This window comes from Dermacentor andersoni, chromosome 2, assembly GCF_023375885.2.
Source record: "Dermacentor andersoni chromosome 2, qqDerAnde1_hic_scaffold, whole genome shotgun sequence".
NCBI classification, from domain to species: domain Eukaryota; kingdom Metazoa; phylum Arthropoda; class Arachnida; order Ixodida; family Ixodidae; genus Dermacentor; species Dermacentor andersoni.
This window is the reverse complement of record NC_092815.1, coordinates 55,033,086-55,057,031: the sequence shown is the minus strand read 5'-3', so window position 1 is coordinate 55,057,031 and position 23,946 is coordinate 55,033,086. Positions and strand designations below refer to the sequence as shown.

Below are 23,946 nucleotides of genomic sequence, written 5' to 3'. Positions count from 1 at the left end.
TGATTATGAGGCACGCCGTGAGAAGGGGCGGGGGGAGGGGGGGGGCGCGCTCCGGATTCATAGGGACCTCCTGGAGTGCTTTAGCGCGCATCCAATGCACTTGCGTTTTTTGCGTTTCGCGCCCGTCGAAATGCGGCCGCCGCGACCGGAATGTGATCACGCCGCCTCGGGCTTAGCAGGGCAACGCCAAAACTACTAAGCCACCACGGCAGGTGAGCACAGAACCTGGTATTTTGAGCAAATATGCGAAAATTTGGGAGTTTAGGATCCAACATCTAGACGCGCTGCGAGAAGTATGAATAAGTACATCTGGGACGCTAACTTTATTCTACAAAGCAAAAAAGGCATTTCACAGGCGTTCATCATCCTGGAATCCTACGTAGAGCGAAGTTCGCGAGGTGAAGGACTTGCAACAGAGCTCGCAAGGCGCGTTCATAACGCATGCTTCTTACTTTGAGTAACCAGAGGTACCAGCGTGCATCTCCAAATACGTAATCATGCAGTATTCTGCATTATTTCTTTGAGTCTAAATGCAAAATCGGAGGGCTGCAAACACATGCCGCTGCACTGGCCGTTGCATTAGCTTAATGCAGCGTCTAATAAATATACACCGCGACAAGGACAAACACAATTGTCAGAAAGCAGCGTTCAACAAGCAGTATGCCACAGGGCAATGCGGCCCTCCGCTAGTCTACGAAAGGAGCATGCGCCTATTAGATTTTGTTTTTGCGCTTATACATCGCCTATATGGAAGTTGTTAAAGAAAAGAAAACCCTTTTGTGCCTGCTAGAGCTTCTCAGGTCTGTAAAAGATATAGTGTAGAGCCAAATAAACTGTCTCCAGACTCGCACGCGGCAAATCATCGTCTTTTCTCGCATCATTTATGGTTAAGAGTATAGCTCTAGCCTGTTCATATCAACACCATCCCCTTGCCTCACCTGTAGATACCATGGTCATACATTATCTCGCCTACTATTTTCATTTTCCTGTCCACCTACTCCCGGGACTTTCTGCCCACGACACCTTTCACTACGCAGAGTAGCATTGCAGGCGCCTGCATATACTCAGGCAGAATTCTCTGCATTTCAGTGAAGAGCTTTCTGTCTTTCTCTCTCTCTTTCTGAAGTGCAACTTGAATAAAGCACACTCAGCTCTTTAGCGAGAGGTGGCGAAATTCCGCTTCTGCATGATAGAAACCTGTGTGCTCCATAGAGCAATGTCGTTTGTAGTTCGTCCACGTAAGTGTGAAAGGGGGCGCTATAACGTAAAGCGATTCCAAACATTCTATTCCAATTCTGCAATAAGCCCGCCGCGATTGGTCAAAAACATCTTTGGACCACCCCCACTTCACCTGTCTGTCAAGCGCCGTCACGAAAACCGCGATAGCTCCCCATCTGATATGACGTGTACGCACTGATTATGCATAATTTGAGCGAACAAAACAAAAATAGTTATTTCTGATTCGACGCCTTTTTGCCATTAGCCCTCGGCTATCGGTCAAAAGTTTTCGAGCTGCACCCACTTCACCTGCCTCTCACGCGACGTCACAAAACCGCAAGAACTTACCGCGTCAAAGTGACGCGTACGCGTTAAAGATGCATTAATATGCCGAACAAAACTGAATTTTCTTCTGAATAGCCGCAGGCTGCCCTGTTCCGAAACGAATAAAAGATGGCTGCCGCCGATCGCTCCGGCACTGGCTACTCGCCCCTGCCGGAGAGCGTGGTTTTGCGTCGCCGTGTAACGTTTTCGAGAGCTTTCGGCACATTTACGACCTCGTTCTGCCAACTCTGCTGAGGATCCGTTTTAGCGTCATTCTTAAGCTTCCATTGCATGCCGCCGCGATTGTCGACGAGCCACCGCAAGCTAAGTAAGACAAAGCGGACCAATCGCAGATGCCGGCACCATTCTCTTCATCTGGTCCTCGATATTCAGTGCAGTGGCTCGGCCCCATCGAATCCCTCTCCACCTGAGCGTGCTCCTCGCCTCTTGTGAGCCAATTGGATAAGACAATCCGCTCAGTGCAAGCAACGTTATTCGTTTTTCAAGCAAACAAAACTGACCTCCTGTGAACGAGGGGAGCATTTGATCGGTTTGTTCAGACAACCATGCGGGTGACCGCCCGATGCCTGCGTCGGCGGTTACGCAAATTTGACGTCAGGAAATTGGAATAAAAACACATTGGAATAGTTTTACGTTATACGGCCCAGGGTCTCGGAATATACATTGTTATTGTGCTGACGCAGTGGTTCAGCACTTGCGAAGGACCTGAAAGGCATCGAAAACAACCACTCGCCTGCCTACTCAAACAAAACAACGTGTACGAATTTTACGCACGTCGAAGAATCGTATATTCGTCCAAAAATGAAGTCTGCACTCCACCAACCAATGACCTTTGATAGAGGCCGACAGTGGAATCATGGCACAAAGACTGCATGCTGCCGAAATACCGCGACACCGCTCGCGGGCTTCGTTTTCGCTAACGTGGCGTCTCAACAACGAGACATTTACCATGCTAAAGCTAGATTCAGACGACGAACAATATTGCTGGTTCGTTCTGCGGGCGAGTATGACGTCACTCACCGGCACGGAATACCGACACACATGCCCCTTACACTAGGATTTTTCGGAAGAGAAAATTCCAGTCGATCCTGATGTTGGGCATATTAGCGATGGTGGCCAGCCCATGGGGAAAAAAAAAAGGTTACCAAGGAAACGTTTTGTGGATTCGGCACCTTTTTATTTACGGTAAAATAAGCGTCTGAAAAAAAAAGAAAGAAAAAGAAACTGCGAAGTATGTTTAGCGCTTCCTTAGCAGCTCTGTCGAATTTAAACTAAGACTACCTGTAGGTTTAACAATTAACGATTTATATAATATTTCTAGCCACAAGAGTGCTTTCCATTGTTTATATATGAACGCATTTATTCGAGGAGACCCGTTCGTCAATCAGTGACCATCTAGAGTTGCTAGTTCTGTATAAACATTTGCGTCATGCACATGGGTGCCTACTACGTGGGGGGAAAGATGGCACTTTTGCAGCTGGGAATTATGAATCGTACATCAAAGAGGAAAGGCATGCACAGCGAGCGACAGGAGCTTCAATTAAGGAGAATGCTTAATACGAACACACGCGCAGAGACACGTGCGCTTGTGCGTAGAGCATCATTCGCGTGCAGTGTCTCACGAACGCTCTAAACGCTCAAACGCTCCACTCTCACGACCACGTAGGCACGCATCCCAGTTCACATAGTTAAGTGAAAAAAAAAGGCCACCAAAAAAATGGCCATTACATCACACTGCACTTGAATGTTTGGCACACAGACTGAACTTCGCCATTTATTGTGTCTGACTTCAGGTTTTCTGGCAGTGAGCCGAGAAAGAGAGAGCAAAAATCTTGGCACTGGCTTGGCAGCGATGCGCCGCGAATATTCCTCGGAATCTCGCGTCTTTTTGTGAGAAAATGTTGTAAAATCTTGCGCAGTCAAATAACAGAGTGCATACGCATGGTTTCGCGAACATGGGTGGGGGGGGGGGGGGGGGGATAATAGGGCGATGCTGCACTAGGCCGAATTTAACTGCATGTACCATCAAAATGCTTGCAAATGCGAGTTACGAACCATAAAGAAATCAAGGAACATGGGTAGATATAACGTAAGGGTTCATTTCGCTCAGTTCTATTGCTTTCTCGTCATTCACCGTTCACGGCCAGCCAATTCCGGTGATCACATGAACAGAGCGCCGCACTATATAGGACCACTGATCAACGAGTGCGAAAAGGCACATGCAAGAAATTTGCGCGTTTATCATTTTATGGTTGTTGTGGCAGTTCTGCAGACATAACTAGGTGCCAGCGGGGACATTCGTAGCTAACGCATCAACAGCACTAACGTATATTAGACGAGGAAAGAAAGAAAAATGGTGCGATGGTAAAGTTATGCGCAGTGCTCCAGCTATAATTTGTTGGCAGTGTTCGTTTAATGAGTGGCGGTAGACTGCTGATAATGTGGCAGTGGACGTGAGCTTCGAACACTGCGTTTCCGCGGCGAGTGATGACGCTGCGGTGTTGTAGCTCGTTTGCGGTGGCATATAGTATCAGCGGTAATATAACTGGACGCGCTCACAGTGAAGCGTGGGCAGACACTTTATCGCACGCGCTCCGTCGGTATTACCATTCAATGTGGGCTCGGTAATCAGTGACACATATACCCAGTTGTTTGTGCCACATTAAGTTAGAGGAAACGCTGTCTTATACTGAGGCTATTCTGCGCGCTATCTACAACGACCTCGGGAAAATGTGAAGCGTCTGCTCTTTTGACATAGCTGTTAAAGCCCTGCTACTTGCCGCACATCTTTAGAGCGTTCTCCGCTGCCATGTTGCGATATACAATATCCTATGGCTCGGTCGGCATCAGCAAGATGCAGCACGTATTTTACCTATATTTACATGTATGCGAGTTCATTTGCTGTGTTCTGTACAAGTGTAGATAACTATGCCGTATGATCTCGCTTTCATGGAAGTGTCCGCTTTTATTCCCCTCATATCTTTCTCTGCGTGATGTCTTTCCCTAGTTTTCAAGTACACCAGTACAAAGGCTTCATAGATGTTACTGAGTACTATATTATTATTACATATTATCATCATCATCCTCGCCATCATCATCATCATCATCATCATCATCATCATCATCATCATCATCATCATCATCATCATCATCATCATCATCATCATCATCATCATTATTATTATTATTATTATTATTATTATTATTATTATTATTATTATTATTATTATTATTATTATTATTACATTTACATTCATAACTCAGCAGGTGCGAGCTCTGCAAGTGACGTGAAACTATACTCGCGCAACTTTTGTGTCTACAAAATGCAAAATAATCTCGTTATAACTTGCATGCTGCACGGATATCGATGCGCTGCGATATCTATTATACCTTTCGTAGATAAAGCGGCTGCAAAGGTTAAGCTCACTTTCATGAAAAATAATGAATTAGGCGCGCTTCTGTTGGTCGGCTTATGGCATAGTCACAACGGAACATTCCTTAAACAATTTCACCAGTGGGCAAACCGCATAGTTATCCTTAGATCAGGCCCCCACTGTGTGTAATAGTAAAGGCTGAATGAGGTGACTTGCAACTTCCGCCGACGTGTTTAAGTCATGCTTTGCTGCTTAAGTCTGCGCTCACAAACGCTGCCTTACTACTATCGAACCCCCGCACCCCCCCTCTCCCCTCCTCCCATGGCCTGCTCCAAATTTTCTCCTCCGCAGGAAGTAAAAAATCACAGTGAGTTCGCACTTACGGCAAGGACAACGCGGCACATACTTGAAACACTCGCATTCCCGCGCCCATTCAGCGAGACATAAAGGACAAACCAACGTTTCGGACAGGTTCGTCAAGAGATTTAGAGGATCAAGAGGACGATTCTGGTAATTGAAGTCCAAGCACAAAGGCTTCCCGTTCCAAGCATTACATTTGTCCTGCATTCCACGCCGAAACTAGCAATATGTTTTGTTAGATATTTGCGGGACATTTTTTTTTGTTCTTCTTGTAGACGGACGCTGAGCCGTCGTGTGCAAAGAAAGCCGCGTGACAAATGAGCTCCGTAAATGTTGACGCGCGAATGTGAACGACTGTACGTACTCGCTTCCGAAACAGTGCGAGCCAGTTTTCCTGAATCACATGCACGGCGTGCTCAACAACGCCGCGGCTGCTTTCAGTTTCGCCGCATGGTTTGAATATGGAACGAGCGCGAAACCTTCCTACGCCGAGCTGCAGCACGTAGTTGGAGGCTTAATACTAAATCTGACATCACGACGTATTCTAAAAAACTAACGCGCCGTATGACACAAGCTCCGCCTTCCTAGAGTATCCAATGGGATGTAACGTCAGAATGGATAACTTGTTTCACAAGTCGAAAAGGGCGAAAACTTCAGGAGTGCTTAAGCTGTTATTTGACCCTCTTCAACACTGTAAAAAAAAAAGAATCTGCGCGTTGAACTCGGCACCAGCAATTGCAACGATCCGTGTGCCACAGTATTTCACTCCCTAATAAGAGGCCGCCAATAGACGATTACAAGCGCGTATTCGAAGCCTCGGCGCACGTCGTCTGTTTGCATGCAATCCAATATTATACACCGCTACGCTCACATAGCAACTTCGGAAAATTAGTCCGATCTGGGCAGTGATGTGCCGTGTTGAGTTTGCAGGGAAAAAGAACAGCCATATTTCTTTCCCAAGCAATGTTCGCGCAAAGCCAAGACGCAACATGGGCAAGTGGAATACGAATCTCCTTGGTACTAGAGAGGTAGCACACGTGCCTGTTATACACGACACATATGTGCACCTTTAACTACGAGAAACGACCGCTGTACTTACAGGGTGCCCTTGTTCTTCGCTGGTATCTAACTATGTACAAAGATAGTTGCTCGCTCTTGCAAATATCTCCGCTTCCAGTTCGCGTTCCGCCACATAGCGCAATCGACATTTTATCGCAGTCGATAGCCGGCACACCACGCCCGCGTGAGCGAAAGCAACGCTTGCTCGCTAAGGTCAAAGTAAGGACAGTTTCCTATATGTTTACGTCATCCGGATGCATAAATAAAACGCGTTAGCTTGCGCTGTGAAACGGCAAGGCAATGAACAGCGCGTGCGGCAAAGCCACTGATACACGTGTCTTATAGTCTATAGGCGCTTGCCAGTAAGCGCACAGGCGAATCAACACCGTTTGTTCAGTGCAGGTGCAAGCTTAGGGTGCGACAGTGCTTCGACGTCCAGGGCAGTTTTGGAGTCAGTAACGGCCCGAATGAAATAAGTTCATCCATGTTCGGCGACTGGGGCCATGGCTCTTGTCGTCGGGTAATTCCTAGGCGTCAAGAGGCTTCCTCTATAGTCTGATGACCTTACTGCCCGCAAGGTTGGTTCCTTAGAGGACAGCAAGTGATGACGACTTCCGACCAGGGCCGCTTTTGGCGATCAGAACCGTATGGCTCGAAGTACAGATTGGTCACGGCCTGAACCGGATGAAAAAAATCGCGTGCCGGGGTGCCACGTCGTTAGGGTGCCTGTTGGCGAAGCACCCATATTCCTTTCTCCAGGAAGTGTTGTCCTCTGGACTCTTCAAGAGGCACGCATGCGACAGCCGCGATTTCCTGATGGCGTTCCTCGTCGTCATACGCGGAGCACTGACTCAGGCCCTGTCCTCGTCCGGCGACGGGTGGCTGGAGGCGGCGCGGCGGCACGAGGCGCAGCATCCCTGGCGGAAGTACGGGTAGCTGCAGAGGCGCGCCTGCACCACCAGCGCGCAGCGATTCCGGGTGTCCCGACAGCCGCGTTCTTCGGCCGTCTCCGCGGGGCACGCGGACAGGCCGCACGGACGCCTGGCCGAAGGTCGCGAAGACTCCGAGCAGGCCTCGATGCCCGCCACTTCCCCGCCAACGTCTAAGCACAGTGACTGGCGCGTCTGGCTTCCCCGGCCACCGCACGAAGTCGAGCACTGCGCCAAGGGAGAAAATACTCTTGAAAGACTCTTACATTGCCCTGTTTAAGCACTTTAAAGTTCACTTCATTTATTTTGTATAGTACAACTTGCGTTAGTCGTGCGATTTCGTATATGCTAATATTTCCTTGGCAATGCGACATCGTAATTTAGTTTTTTTTTTACTTCTTGTCACAACATATTACTAACGAGTGACGTCTTCTTTAATAAGTGTCCTCTTCGCCTGTATAAGCTGTCTGACTATTATTAATTTTTGTCTGCCCATAAGATGCCGGTTTGTGACCTCGTTTGTGCGATGTGTACGAGGATATAACTCTCACTTGCTTTACCTTGAAATTTTCTTTCAGTGTTATTAGTGCTGGCACACTTGTGCTGTGCTGCTATTTCCCGTGATTGTCGTCGGGTCTCTAAGCGATCGCTTGCGGTTTTGCGTGATGAGATCCCTTTCCCTGTATTTTGATGGCAATCAATATATTTTTGAACTGAAAGCTTTCTTGAGGATTCAAAGCTTAACGATTTCGTCAATAAGATTTAGTATCATTTGTCCGAGTACGCTTACAGTGCTCCATGCCGACGTGTGCCACTCTGGCGCACAGGGCGTTTCGCAGGGTTCCGAGGCGAGCGGCCGCTCTGCGTAGCCGCAGTGGCCATCGGGCACCACCGTCGTCCATCGGCCTCCCTGCTGGCCGACGCACAGAACCTGGCGTTCGCGCGTCCCGTTGCCGCAACCGGGAAGGCACTGCGAACAGGCATGCACGACGATGACGTCGGGTGGCCGAGAGGCAGTGCAGTAAGGACTGGCAGGGGAAGTTACTGTAGTCGCAACGCTAAATACACAGCCATCATGAGAAAGACAGCTTGATCATGGCTCTATAGGGGTGGGCCAAAGAGACGTGTAGCACTCTGTTCACAACTAGCACTGTGTTCAGCAGATTTACGGTATAAAGGAATGCTTGCCTGTAGGCAGAGATTGGAGCGTCAATTCTGTCTCTTGCTTGCGTCAGAAAATGACGCCCTATAATGATCAGAAAAGCCCCGAAAAAAGGTGACAGACTAATCGCAGCCCCGAGCTCAGTATACTGTGCCAAACAACATGCCTTTTTATGCCACACCTCAAGCGCACACTTTAGACGCCCGCTGTAAAGCTAGACATAATTAATGAGCGAAACAAACAAACAAACAAACAAACAAGAACACGACATGAAAAAAAAAGAGGGGTGGACGCGGAACAAACACTTGTCCTGTTTCCGCTACTTTTCTTTTGTGTCGTCTTGTCTTTTTTGTTCTTGCACTCTTTATTCACGTCAAGTATGCACGAACTAGGCCCTCTGAAAGTTCTTTTGAGTCCCTGCAAAACCTCCGTCTCTCCTCCACGTACTGCGGAGTGCTTCATCAGTCGCATACCTTCGAATATCTCTTCATATCTCGTCCCCATTCCATCAATTTCAGGCGTTCACTCAACGCACTTCTCTGTGCGGGTTCTGCGCGACACGTTGCATACTGTCTCATCCATTACCTCAATACAGCATGAGGTGCTTCAGCTTTCTCGGCATCAGTAATTCGAGGCGAATCACGTACCATTCCATCCACTCCGCCCATTACTCAAGGGCTTTGGCACTGTTCTGCAGCTACGTGGAGATTAGCATGCAAGCTGGTTATGTTTGAAAACGAAACCCCGATTGGCAATGACATCAGTGCGGTCGCATGCGAACGTCTGTGTCTCTGCTAGAATGTACTAGTGTTAGCTCTTCCTATCAGCCTGGCATCCTTTCCATCACGTCGTTTGTGACATTTTCCTCTTGTTGTTGTTGTTGTTGTTGTTACACGGCGCAGAATAACGAGAATAACGGCGTGCGGACTTGCGGACTTGCGTTTGAATTTTCAGTTGTTTTCGCATCGTACATAGCTGTAGTATTTGGAGACACTATCATGACCGCGTGATCATAAGCACAGGGCTTGCTTGTTTGCAGTGGCCAAACCTGGTGCAAGGTCCTTAAGTGTTTTTCCAAAATAACTCTGCACTACTGAAAAGTGAGTTCTGCCGTAACATCATTGGCGCACCTTTGACCAGGGTCCCACAAACCAGGTTCCTGTGCAAAGCTCAAGGCATGGTTGCTGGGACGAAGGCTTATCCAGCATGTCACATTCATTCTGTCCGGGGACGCAGAAAACTCGTCGCCTCTGAACGCCCGGAACACACTTGACGGAACACTGCGCAAAAGAAAGGTTCGACGAACATGTTCAAGTACACAAGCTTACTGCATTCCTCTGCAGCTCGGGTGGCCTCGGAAACTGGAACAAAATAAACACTTATCTTTTCATAAGAGTACACATATATACTGCAGTATACAGTAAACTTGCTTTACACTTGCTTCTACTGAACCACAAGTCAGCTACATGCATGAAGCTACTGAACAGTTCGACAAACATGTTCATCACATGTACTAAAACACTCGTTTATAGCCAACTGCATAGTATGTCCGCGATAATTCAAGCCATTTTTTTCAGGTAAGCAAACACTTTATTGTAAACGACTCTGTACAAATGCCTTTTAGCGCAGCTCTTTTTCTTCTTGCAAGCCGAAGAAAAAAAAATACTGATAGCCCGTTTCAAGTGGATCCAGATTTTTAACAAGTAATTAAAAAATTCATTTACGTGATTGGCTTGACCACAATGTTAACGCATATTGAATATTATCCTAATTTATATTTGCAAATGTATGTATGTATGTATGTATGTATGTATGTATGTATGTATGTATGTATGTATGTATGTATGTATGTATGTATGTATGTATGTATGTATGTATGTATGTATGTATGTATGTATGTATGTATGTATGCATGTATGTATGTATGTATGTACGCACGTACGTACGCACGCACGCACGCGTATCTGTTCGTCGCGCTAAGTAGCTCGCAAGTTGACTGACGTTTGCGTAGTTGGCTCCACGACTAACTCTGTTCAAGTGCCTCTAACAGTATGAACAAAGGAATAACTAAGAGAGAGAGAGAGAGAGAAAAGAACAGAATTTCAGTGGAGAAAATTTACCTCGGACCAGGCTGAGAAGAACCAGGTGCTCGAGCAAGGTGGCATCTCGCACACCTGCTCGGTGGCGGGTTTCTCGGAGGCTTTGCAGGCAGACGCCTTCAGGCCTGGCCCACAGCTTACCTCGCGCTTGCGCATGCCTTTCCCGCACTCGCTGCTGCACTGCGGGCAGAGATTGGAGGGTTAGGATCAGTAAAACAGTATAGCGCCGGATGAACTCTTCGGTAGGATACGCGGCATTAGTTTGAACCTCACACGGTCTGGTCACAGTAATCGGTTAGCGTCCACGCTTTTCTGGGGAAGCGCATAGAAAAAACAGAAAGAAAGGAAAAGGCATAAGGCAGGCAAGGAAAGCAAAGGCTAATAAGCAAAATGTTTGCATTTACCCTGAAAATAGGCTCTCGAAAAGTAAAAAGTGTATGTTAGAAGTCTAAGGAAGAAGGTTGCACGCCTTCTGCATCCATTGGCTGCCTTTGTCCCGGCGGATATTTATGAAATAAAGCTTCAGAACTGGGTACCTGTTCAAGATTCGTTGGGGATTAGAGCGTTTCTTGAATGAATAGTTGACTAGGACATCTTAAGCACAAGAAATTTCTTTAGGCTGAAAGTTACGCCGCGATCTTTCTTTTTTCTTTTTTTTTCTTTCGCGGCGCCGCTATTTCCTGGTTTTCAACTTTCGCAGTCTTTCACCGACTAACCTGTTGGGCTGAGATACTTTCTTCCAGGTATTTAAAAAGCTGCACGTAAATGCAGCTACCCCTGTTTCTTGATACTATTTTGGCAAAAAAAAAAAAAATGTTCAATGCACCTCGAAAAAAAAAAAAAAAAAAACCTGACTGCACTATTGCAGATATATGCATGTGATATCAATCGTGATGTGTCTACACGTCATATTCATCGACCGTGCTAGAATTTGATTATTCTTCAAGCGAGGTCTCCAAATCAGGATTTATATGAAAGACGTCACCAGCACATCTCTGAAGACCTTGGCCTCAAAAGCCTAATCGTATGCAGGCAGTCGTGCTCGATGATGCGAGCGTGTATCAGGTACCTTGCCCCACGGGCCGGCTCGCCAGACAGCGCAGGGCTTCAAGTTGCAGGGCCTCACTGAGGGCGGCTTCTCGTCGCCCTGCTTGCACGCCGAGTCCCGCAGTGCGCCTCCTCTCAGCCCCACGCAGACAACGGTGCGCCGTTGCAGGCCGTCGCCGCACGTGGCCGAGCAGGCGGACCAGTCGGAGGTCACCTGCCAGCGAGGACTGCCGTCCGTGTCGCCTCCAGCGCCACTACGGCCGCTACTGTAGTAGTGCGTCACGGATGAAGAAAAACCGCGATAGCGAGCGAACATTAGTACGCGTGACACAGAAAGCGTAAGAAAGTGTGATATGAAAGCATTCAGTAATGTGCGAAGACATCCGCTGCCACCTAAACGCTTCTTTCTCAATTCTTGCGACGCTCAGCTTAAAACGACATGACTTTCGATGCGAGTTTCTCTTCATTCTTCGTGTTTTCAGATCCTGCTCTCGAGTTTCCCCTGCAACGCAGTCTACTGTTTAGCTTAGCTTTCCCGCATAAAGAATTGTTAAGCAGTGTAGCCAGCTTTCAGCAAGTCTGGCAAATCGTCGTCAGATTGATGACCTGGCTTAGTGCACATGTTATTGCCTGATCAAGCGCAGTTATGGAAGTTAGCAGTCGGACAACAGAGCCATTGTGTTTTGGCTGAGCAAATACGAGAAACAACATAGATGACGTCTAATATATACTGAAACTCTGGCAGCAATAGGTTTGCACTTGCCTGGTACTCGAATTATTGAAATTACTCAGCAAGGCAGAAAATGTTTTGTTATCTTATGGAACAAGGCTTGTGGTAAAAAAAAGTGCGCTTTCTTATGTGCGTATGCTGAAGATAGCTATTCAACTGACAGCGGAAGGAGCCGCGTCACTGGCAATCGGTGTGGCTATGAGTTTTGAGTATACCACATGCAATGGCAATCTTTGTTTAAAGCAAGACCATTGACTGAAAGTGCATGAGAGTGGTGTAGTACATACTGTTGTAATTATATTTATATTATGTATCAAGAGTTGAACTAGGATTAAGCAGTGCATACTTAGTGAGAACAACGAGGCTGTAATATTGCATCCCCACAGTCATAACATTATTGACTGATTGGTGCACCGGATATTAAATGATGCTCACAGCATTTCTTTCTGCGGTGACTTCAAGCTGACACCAATGTCAGCTTGAAGCCATGATCATTCCCAAAATGATCTCCCATTTTAAGCCTGCATAAACCGACAGGCATTTATCGAGATCAATTACTCACAGGCGATCCTCACCATGACAAGTAAATTTACAGAAGAATAAAAATGGGTTGGAGTGCATACGGCAGGCATTACCAAATTACGAATGGGAGCTTGCCACTGTCGTTTAAAAGAAAGGTGCACACTCATTGCATTATGCCGGTTCTAACATATGGGGCGGAAACTTGGAGGTTAACAAACCAGCTCAAGAACAAGTTGAGGACCACGTAGAGAGCGATGGAAAGAAAAATCTTAGGCGTAACGTTAAGAGACAGAAAAAGAGCGTTGTGGACCAGAAAGCAAACGGGGATAACAGATATTTTAGTTGATATTAAGAAAAAAAAATGGAGCTGGCCAGGCGTTACCAAAACACTGCAGTAAACGGACTCACTTTCCGTGCACACACCATTACACACGCGGAGGTGGTTGCCATCGCGCTAGCCGCCGCAGATCAGCACTCGCGGGTCATCATTACCGAGGGGTGCTTGCCGCAATATTGAGCAGGGGCACATACCGTACCTTGCCTACAAAATTTTGCAAAACAGCGACTATCTCGGTGCCCCCTCGTACCGTACAATTATCTGGACTCCGGCTCACACGGGCCTCGAGGGAAACGAGACGGCCGATGCCATCGCCCGCGCGCTCACTTTCCGGGCATCACCTTCGTCCCCCACCGATCCGGACCCCGAACCCAATCCCACCTATACTTTCAAAGAGATCGTTCAGCATTACCAATCTGGCCATTCCATCTATCCTAAGCCCTGTAAGGACCTCACAAAAACGGAGGAGCGCATTCCCCTTCGCCTTTACACCAAAACTCTACTGTGCCCGGCAGTCTTAAATTTACTGACCCCGCTTGCACGGGGAACTGCCCGCACTGTGGGGAAAGGTCCCCAGACATTTTCCACATGGTGTGGGAATGTCAAAAAACCCCAAATCTAACCCCCTTACCCAACCCTTCCCGGGAGGACTGGGAGGCAGCCCTGCTCGGCTGCTCTGACCTGACGGCCCAACAGGCCTTGGTCGAGCGGGCCCGGGCGGCGGCCGACGCCAATGGGCTCCCATATTACGGGAGCCCACCTAGTGTTGGTGCAAAACTTATGTAAATAAATGTTTTTCAGACAGACAGGCCGCGTAATGCGTAGGGCAGATAACCGGTGGACCACTGAAGTTACAGAATGGGTGTCAAGGGAAGGGAAGCGCACTCGAGGATGGCAGAAGATTAGGTAGGGTGACGAAATTAGGAAATTTGCAGGTGCAAATTGGAAGCAGCTAGGGAAAGACAAGGATAATTGTAGATCGCAGGGAAGGGGCCTTCGTACTGCAGTGGACATAAAATTAGGCTGACGATGATGATAATGATGAAACTGGCAGGCTACTGGTTACCGGCACGGGCCCGACGCCCACTACTTTTCCTGCAAACCAATTACCAGCTATATTATAATTCTGCTGCTTTTAAATTAATAAATTGTAAAATATCACACTACGTTAATCCGGGCTAGTTTTGTTTCAGATGCCTCATATAAATATGTCAATCAGAAACACGGGTTTATTATTATTATTTGGCTTACCCGCCGTGGTTGCTTAGTGGCTATGGTGTTGGGCTGCTAAGCACGAGGTCGCGGGATCGAATCCGGGCCACGGCGGCCGTATTTCGGTGGGGGCGAAATGCGAGAACACCCGTGTACTTAGACTTACGTGCACGTTACATAACCTCAGGCAGTCCAAGTTACCGGAGTGCCCCAGTACGGCGTGCCTTATAAACAGAAAGTGGTTTTGGCACGTAAAACCCCATAATTTATTATTATGTGGCTTGGAAACATATATACAATTGAAAGATAGAAAAAGAAAGTAGGAAGCTAAGTGGCAACTACCACCGGAAGGAGCTACCTACTCTTCAGAATGGCGAAGCTTAGCTTGTGTACAGCAGGGCTCAGCGTGACCAGGCAACTCTCGACCGTGCACGGCCACGGGGCGAAAAAGTACTATTCACGACACGCTGATTGAAGTAGCAATCAGACCAGCTTCTCGCCAACAGATCTAAACACGCACCTATACTTATAACATTGGTTTCTACCTTTTTCCACCACGCTCACGCCTTAATTTCCTTTGCTGTACCGATGCTTCGTTCCTTTTTTGCGCGAGTAAACTTGAGGACAGCCTTACCATAATTGTTTCTGCGGGTTTAAGCCTACTTCCCGACTCGCTTGGTCTTATTTATGTTTACATTAGGCGACGCATAATCCGTTTGTGGGGCCAACTAAATGCAGTGTATGTGACGATTTCGACAAGTGTGCTCCTTACCGATGGGTTGCGTTTTCATTCTCAGTGACGGCGATTGGTGAAGGCCCAGGCACACATAGCCACGAGCCGCAATTAGCCCCATAAGATTATCAAGAGGACTGTCACTCCTTGCTAGAGTGCCTGGCGTCCGAATCATGACTTAGAGTCTCGATGAACCACTTGGACGTCGAAGCGAGAGAGCGGGAACACCGAGCCGGAAGGCACCTACCGGTCGGTGGGGCAGGGCTGCGTATTGCACGGCACTGGTTGCGGCTGGGTCGGCGGGGTCCTGGGTCGTGGAAGATTTGAGCAGTGCTCCTCTGGCACCGGCGCTCCGGTGGCCGAAAGTACGCAGCTGGCCACCATGTGCCGCAGCCCTGCAGAGAATGACACTCCAGTTACGAAATATTCTGTCTTGTTGATTTCAGGTGCCTGAAACACAAGTTGCCACGATTGCTCACGCTCATGATCTCTGACATTGAACAGGTTGTCACGTCGAATATGTTCGACACACTTTTGTAGGTTCCTCATGACCGACATGTAATGCCCGTGCGCTTTGCACACTCGCTGAGAACTAGATGGTCAGTGAAACAGCTGAAGCTAGTTTAGTTTAAGAGATAGACCCATCTATATGTGAAAAAATGGTGATCAGGTTGATTCTACAAGTGACCCACTCTGTTCATCGGTAACAGATTTTAATCCTTATGATCATGTTTTACTTTTTGATTCGTATCACCGTGTAACCTGCGCTCATCATAATAATGGCAGATGATCGCGAGCTTTCGAGCCATGACCATGTACCACTATTCAACTATAAAGTTCTCTTCATTTTCGTTTTTGTGAAGCCCGAGAGCTGCATTCCAAGTCGAAGCTTTGGGCCAATACCTGTAAGCGTTAACATTAAATAGGATAAATGAGAAGCGCGTACTCGCGCAATGGCAGCGAGGAACTTCATTACATTTAGGAAGAAAATGCCATTTAAGAATGAACGCTCGCTTTCGAAGGTATACAGTCTTTATAACTATACAGCTCATCTGTTCAAAACAAGCAAGTTTTCAAGGTTATTTGTAAAAATTGTGTATTTGTCGCGTGGTATCTGTCATTCTGAGATGCCACTGCATGCCAGTTATTTAGAAGTGTGGTTCAGAATTGAACCATATGCCAATTACGGCTATGGGTCCAAACAAATTTTGTGACAGTTGAGTGATACCTAACTGGGACAATAAAATCAATCAATCAATCAATCAATCAATCAGTCAATCAAGTATATGGTGTGGTTGTACTGGTGGCCGGCTTGCCAGCGTCACCTGTGCCGCAGGTCTTGCTGCAAGTGAAGGCCAGCTGCCAGCGGAACGGGCCCGTCTCGAGCACGGCGCGTGACCGCAGGAACTGCCCGCCGAGCGAAGGCTCGTCCGCTGATGCCGACGGGGGCGCGCCCTTGTTGGCCACGCGGCTGCTCACGCTGTACTGGAACTTGACGCCCAGGTTCGGGCTGCGGAACACCAACTGCGGAAAAGTGCGGCTGTCAACCACGCAGACGGAGAACGACAGAAGAGGTGCGTTGAAGAGGCGTGCTACACAAACACACCATGGGAAATATTTGCTGCCAAGCGCATTCGCACTTACAATTCGCCCGAGGATACAACTCGCATGTCAGCGAGTTGTATTCTCGCCGAGAGCCATGCTATGCTTCGTGCCTTGCGTTGAAGGAAATGGCGGCTTATCCTATGTCATCGTTCGAATTAATGGTCACCATCTTACTGCCGTGCAGGACTTTTTATTATTATTATTATGGGGTTTTACGTGCCAAAATCACTTTCTGATTATGAGGCACGCCGTAGTGGATGACTCCGGAAATTTAGACCACCTGGGGTTCTTTCACGTGCACCTAAATCTAAGTACACGGTTGTTTTCGCATTTCGCCTCCATCGAAATGCGGCCGCCGTGGCCGGGATTCGATCCCGCGACCTCGTGCTCAGCAGCCCAACACCATAGCCACTGAGCAACCACGGCGGGTGTGCAGGACTTCAGTTTAGGGGGTGAACATAACTTTTTTTTTCTTTAACAACCGCGTCTTCATTATCCTCCTCATCATCAAAAACCTTCTACCGAACTCGTCTAAAGTTTTGGGACAACCCCTAAAGTACTAGAGATGTAAAGATAAGCATCAAGTGCATAATGCAATGTAGCATTATCGCAGGGATTTGTTAGTCTTTTTTAAATTGACCACTTCTGTTTTGCTGCCTTCGATAGCCCAGGAGAACAGACATGTGTCTGTCCTTGCGATTCTGTGCGCGGATCGTAGTGCGAATGATAAAGAAGCATGCACATAATGTCGGTACCATGAGTTGGACAGGCCTGGCGAGAGGTCCCCTGGCCTCCAAGGACTGAGCGCCGGTGCGATTCTGGACGCGGTAGTGGAAACGGGTACCTGCGCCCGCGTACACGCCGGCGGGATCCCACACGCCGGCGTTGCCGTTCAGTATGAAGCGACCGCTCTCAGCGTCCTTCACGGCTGTCAATCAATCAATCAATCAATCAATCAATCAATCAATCAATCAATCAATCAATCAATCAATCAATCAATCAATCAATCAATCAATCAATCAATCAATCCTTTCTTCGCACGTTTACAAATAAGGTCCTATTATTATAGTAACGTTGGACCAGATTTGTTGAGTGAGTGAACTTGGGGTGAACGGACAAGCAAAATAACATCACATGCTTAACACCAAAAGTTTGTGCAACACGATGAAATGATCCGCTTGGAGTGATTTTATAATTACGAGTGCTTGAAATTGCCGCTTCTGGCACAAAAACTGACGCGAAAGAAAAAGAAGGAAGAAATGAAGGATACCGATATGCCGAACAATCTGCCACACACGCTATACTAAAATGTATGGGCGAAATTGGGTTCGACAACTAAAATGTCATTGCCAAAGCTAACCGTGTACAATATATAGCATATATATATTTCTGTATTTGAAAACACAACATGTAGCGAGGCCCATGGCTTCTTCATTGGTTTTTCATCATGGAACTTGACTTGCGTAACTTGGCATTGCGTAACCTGGAGCATGACTTGATCGCTGATGTCCTCGACGCTCCAACGCGCTGTCGATACTATGGCTATACACTGCAACGTTCACGCACGCGCTGTTCACGTCTTGTTCCTGATTTTCTCACCACAGCGGGACCCTAATAGTTTCACTGACATAAGCCTTAAGGTGTCTCGAAACGGCGCTGAACTCGGTGCCCCGGCTAACTCAGAAATGAAATTAGGGTGCGAGTTGCACAGCCAGTACGCATGCCTAAAACAACTTAAACTTAAACTTAAAACAACCATTGCTGAAAAGCTTCGGGGTTTTTTATGAGGGCCGATCCCTGAGCACATCTAAAGAAACGCGAGTAGTAACTGCTCTCTACACAGACCACGGACTCGTGCCAGTGGCAAGTAGTTTATGACCTGCCTACCCCGCGCAACGCCGATGGAGCGTCATGACTGGGACTTGCTCCACCGGATTCGGCCAGTAACACTCAAACACCTTCAAAGTCTGCCGTATACCAGGCTTTACACGTCCATCATATCAAAAAAAAAAAAAAAATCGGCAGAACCTATCTCCCGATGACTGTCGACGGTAATGCGTTTTCAATATAGCGACACAACGTATTGGCACCGTCGAAATGAGTTATGCATGAGGCGTGTTCTGCAGCGGGATTCCTGTTTCCGCGTCCCCAAGATCACTCAGTGCCGAAATGCATAGAGTATCGGCGCGTGCGAACGCTGCGAAACGCGTCATGCGGCAGCCGGGCTCCTCTGTCGCGCTTTCTGGACACGCTGCGCCATCTAGTGGCACTGCCAAGAAGTCCGTGCGTGGCCTCCGAGACGAGAAGCGTGGCGCGCCGGTGCCTGAGAACGCTGGGAATTGCTGCATACTCAGTGACCGAAGTTGGCGAGATGTTCATTGAAAAGCCGCACATATCCAGCGTTTTTAATTCCGCAGCTCGCTAAAGCGTTGGCGTGATAGGCGTTCATTGAAAAGCGGCACATACCCACTGTATTCGTGGCGCATCCTACTAACGCGTCGGGTTGCTCTCCTTGTGACGTGGGCTTGATTCCTCTCAGCATCGCAGAAACTTAATGGATCTTTTTCGTCATTGTGGAGCGGCATATTTCCAGTGGCACATACCTAGTTAAATAAGATGGCGTGAAAGACGTTCATTGAAGAGCGTATAGCTCCAAGTCAGCATCAAAGAGTTTCTTCGGAGAGCGGTACCTGCCCACTCGCACGTCTACAGTGACCCATGTCAGCGTGAAACAGGTTCCTTGAAGAGCTGCATGTATGTACACATTGCCACCTACTCAGTGACCGAAGTTGGTCCGACCGTTGGTTTTGAACCCTGTTACATCAAGACAGCCTCCCGATGCGCTACCCATTCGCCCACGGAGGCTTGAAACTGCCTAATTATTTTTTTTTTTCTGTGAAGGGGCACATTGCAAAAGGAGCTGCTTAGAGTAACCATTGGCTCGGAGCTGCTGAGTAGCAGAATAGTTATTTAATCACGCCGGAAGCGTAAATATACAACATAACATTTAAACTCCACATTCTAGGCTGCAATTTTTCGAACGCTCGCGCGTGCGCACGCACGCAAGCGCAGACCAAAGCACATTGCCGAAAGTGTGGAAGGGTTGGAGGGGGGCACGAATATCCATGCCAGTCGGTTCATCATCATGCGATGGTGTTTAGTTGTGTGTCGGTTATATGCAGCGTATGCCCTCACCGAGCCTGTTCCCTTCTGCCGTGGCCACCAGGCTGGCCGCTCCCCTTGGTATGGCCGCGATCACCTCGTAGTCCTTGGATAAGTTGCGCAGCGTCAGCAGACCCGAGAATGTCCGGCACGTCGCGTTGTCACCGCCGCACACGCCGCACAGGTCGGCGCTGCGCCGTGAGCTCACCACGCCGTCGCAGCCGACTGCCTGTGAGAGATGCGCAGGGAAGAGTGTCACCGTCGCGCACAAGGAGCGCCACAATGGCTTCAGAGCCGAGCCCTTCGAGCTAAGATGTCTTTATTCTCTCGCACATAAGCGTTCAGACGAAGGCGCAAGTTGCCGCATGCGCTGCAAAGTACCTCAAAAGTGCAACGCACGGGTGCTACAATGAGACAATCCGCCCAATTTGTGCGACATTCCCGCACGCAAGAACTGATTTTGTGAGCCACCTTCACTGTTGCCTCGTTCGCTATTACGAGTGGCGCTGATGCGCATCCTAACAATCCGTTCTCGCACACAAATTGTTAGAAACTAGCGCCTGAGAACGAAGTGATCGATAGCCAGGGTAACTTGCAAGTGAAAAGGAGTTCATATGTACTGATGAAACACTGTGAATATCGGTATATCAACGTGCCGAAAGCAACGGTATTGAAAAAAAAAAATATGTGTTTGCAAAGTGTCATTTCCGGCTAATTACTGAACGGCCGAACAAAAGAAGGCAAACGCAATTGTTTCTTTACAACGATAGCTTTTCTACGAGTGGCCTTGTAACTTAAGACGCTGACGCATTCAGACCTGAGTGACATAACGCATGTTACTTTTAGCATATCGTAATTAAAGAATCCGGAAGATAATTTCGGAGCGGTTGGCGCATTCTCCCCGGCCTTATATAAATGGCCTCTGCCAACTATAAATGAGGCACACGCGTTTGGCTGCTCCGGAAGACGCAGCGTCGAACATAAAGCTTCACTTTCTTCGCTGGCCGGGACGCGGTCTACAGGGTAATTAAGTCATCAGTGCTCATAATGAGTACGTGGGTTTCGGCACCGTCGACGTCACACACCTTCGCTCAACGCCCAGCGACGGCCGCCATTTGCTGGCAGCCTCTCGCTTTTCAGATTAACTGCACGCGCGCGTTCTCGAGAACAGATGGCCCGTGCGCTCGTCATGCCACAGACACGCGCAAGTGTCGCTTGACGTATGGATGTTGTTGAACGCCGAGAAATAACTGAAACCGCATAGGCTTCAAGGAGGCTCCAAACGATTCCGGAAGAAGGCGGCGAGCTCGCCGTTAAAAGTTTCAAAACGGCCGCTCAGTTTGCGCGGGCCGTACACTCACCAGGCAGCTGCCACCAATGCACACACGATCGTCCAGGCCAGAGGAACAAGGGGTGCCGTCTCTAACCACTTTGGCCAGCGTGGCGTAGAAGCGATGGCCCATCGGCTGACAATGCAACTGGCAGTCGGCGGGTTCTGCGGGCAAGCAGAAACCGCGGGTCACCGACGACATTGTGTGCTTAATGATTGGCGCATGCAAGCTGCGCGTATATATACCGCATTTCTTGGCGCGGTTTGCAAAACAACGATCAGCGCTTGTCGAGAGCCTTCCATGTGCGAGAGCCTGTGTATAGTTAAAAGGAGGCCTCGTTTGTTTTGGCACGCAGACCATATATTTCGCGACGCGCTCTCGACGCGGAGACCGGGAAGCGAAGCAAGGCAGCGCGCTGCGCATCGTCTCGTCTCGTTGACCAAGAACGACGCGACGAGCCCCCTTGTGCGGCTGCGGCGCGTCGCCGGTGACGTGTTCGTAAACGACGGATCCAGCGCAGACCACGCGTGCGTCAAGGCACTTAAGTGGTTAGGCATGCAGGCAGAAAGAGACATATGCGTGCAGTTGACACACGTGATAGTGGAGATTCGCTTTGTTTAATGCGTCGGAAGAAGGGGCCAGTATCAGCTTCCGAAGCAAGCGCAAAAATAAAGGAAATAAAAGGAAACCGATGGACGCAGCGGTATAGTTAACAGGCGGAGGCAAGTACTGTTTTGTACATGCGTTTTTCTTTATTTATTTGTTGAGGAAAGGGACACCCATCCAGTACAATATGGAAACTTCATCAACGTGTACTTGATCTGTGCATAGACTCGGCGTTTGCTTGTGTCGTTTAAGTTCGAACACGATATGCACAAATGGATGCAAAAAATAAGATTAGGGCTAACGCGTAAAATGCAGATCAGTCAAAAACATACCTGAACTGGGCGTTCATACGAAAGATACTATACTGAGGCATACTATCGCGTTTTCAGCGGTATTGAGTACAAGGTGTGTTGGAGAGTATCAGAAAAGCACGTGAATCTAGATGGGTTAATATACGGGGTTCCTTTCTCAAGACTTTTCTTTCCGTATTGTCTACCGTCGCTTGTGATAATGAGACGGAGCGCGCTGCTCAGACCACTGACGAAGCCCGAAAAAGGAATAACATTGCAATACAGCACTTGCATTATCCGATCGGTCCTACTAACAGAATGATACTACTGCTTAGAATGTCGTCGAAAGTGAATGCCATCTCAACGTCTCCACAAATTAAAAGCGGGGTGATAGAGATGAAATTTCAACGTCCGCGGTTTTTTCGCTGCACTATATACACCACCTACTGGCTATCTTGGCTGCTGGTCGGTGATCGTGGGAGAGTGAACATAGCACATTCGTCTTTTGCTGGCTCGATGGTCGCAAATCTTCGGTACATTGGTACTTGTCTTCCTAGCGCTTTGTCGCAGTTCAGAAAAAAAAAAAATCGCTGTTGCGACGGGACAAGAGGATTCACGTGGCGCGGAACGCCACGCATACCCGCATAGCCATCTCTTACTGGGTGTCACATATTAAGTTGCTCAGTTTTTAATATATGCTGTTTGGGGGACGCTGGCCACGACACTGGTCGGATGCTCTTCGCTCGCAGCGGGTAGGCACGTGGAGAGGAGGGGAATAATCGATCGGGCAGTGTTGGCGCCGGTTTGCAACGCGTGTCGCAAGTGGGTGGACTTGAATAACTCAGATGAATTGCTCGCCCCGAGTGGGTGTGCGCACACTCAGCGTCCACATGCGCCGGCGCACGGAGTTATAAAAAAAAAAATGGGGGGGTGAGACATCTTGGGGCGAGCGTGGACCAATTGACGCGCAAAGCCGAAACAAGCGATGTGGCGTGTTGCCAAGATGGCTTCGAGCCCACCGCTCTCATGCTGATAAGAGCGAGTCGTCGACCGGAACCAGTGCTCGCACCCTCTCTGACCGATAGAGGACGCCAGGGAACGCATACATGAACAAAGTGGGGGGGGGGGGGGGGGGTGCTACGAGTCAATTTACGATTCTCCGAACCCGCGGAGCGGCTATAGGGTTACGAGACCTCAAGCAAGGCCGCACGCTGGCGTGCATCTCGTTGGCTGCCTCATTGTCCTCCCTCGCGCTTCGCTCGAGTGCCTCTCGCACTCGCCGTGAGCACGGCACGAGAACTTCCGAGCTGGAAGGAGCCTCCTTTTGCTGATTTGCCTAGGATGGCTCTATAGCTTATGTGGCACCAGCTAAAGCGTTGTTCTGCGAAGATTACCTGTTACGTAACGCGTGGTTGCCGTGTTGAAAGAATGAGTCTGTTATGGGACGTCTTTTTTGAAGCATCCAGCCATAACCAACCGCCGAGGATAAGCGCCTTTGTGTTTAGAACTGCTGTTTCACAAGTGGTATGGGTGTCGTAGTGGTGCTTTTGTCAATTTGGAAACGCGTGTTTGGTGCGCGTTAGGAATACGAGTGTCTTTAGTTCCTGTATCATGTTCACACAAGCAGGCAGTGTTCCTTCTTGCATATATGCTTGCATGCCTCCGTTACAATAATAATAATAATAATAATAATAATAATAATAATAATAATAATAATAATAATAATAATAATAATAATAATAATAATAATAATAATAATAATAATAATAATATAATGAAAACACAACTTAAATACGCGGTTCAACTGATGTGGGGGAAGGAATAA

At 48.2% G+C, this 23,946-nt stretch overlaps 1 protein-coding gene across 2 annotated transcripts in view; it reads right to left on the bottom strand.

The window, feature by feature from the left end:
* Window positions 1-308: 308 nt before the first annotated feature.
* LOC126542275 (ADAMTS-like protein 4) overlaps window positions 309-23,946 on the bottom strand; it is a 60,602-nt gene continuing 36,964 nt past the window's right edge. Inside the window, exons 6-15 of one of the 2 annotated variants that reach the window (XM_050189277.3) lie at window positions 21,256-21,389; window positions 19,928-20,123; window positions 17,488-17,660; window positions 16,453-16,651; window positions 15,375-15,522; window positions 11,616-11,859; window positions 10,568-10,726; window positions 9,578-9,727; window positions 8,076-8,255; window positions 309-7,513 (exon numbers count right to left, since the gene is read on the bottom strand). In XM_050189277.3, the coding sequence (XP_050045234.1) occupies window positions 7,208-7,513; window positions 8,076-8,255; window positions 9,578-9,727; window positions 10,568-10,726; window positions 11,616-11,859; window positions 15,375-15,522; window positions 16,453-16,651; window positions 17,488-17,660; window positions 19,928-20,123; window positions 21,256-21,389 (1,889 nt within the window). In that variant the 3' untranslated portion in view covers window positions 309-7,207. The remainder of the gene's footprint in view (window positions 7,514-8,075; window positions 8,256-9,577; window positions 9,728-10,567; window positions 10,727-11,615; window positions 11,860-15,374; window positions 15,523-16,452; window positions 16,652-17,487; window positions 17,661-19,927; window positions 20,124-21,255; window positions 21,390-23,946) is intronic. The other variant, XM_050189278.3, reaches the window with a different exon arrangement.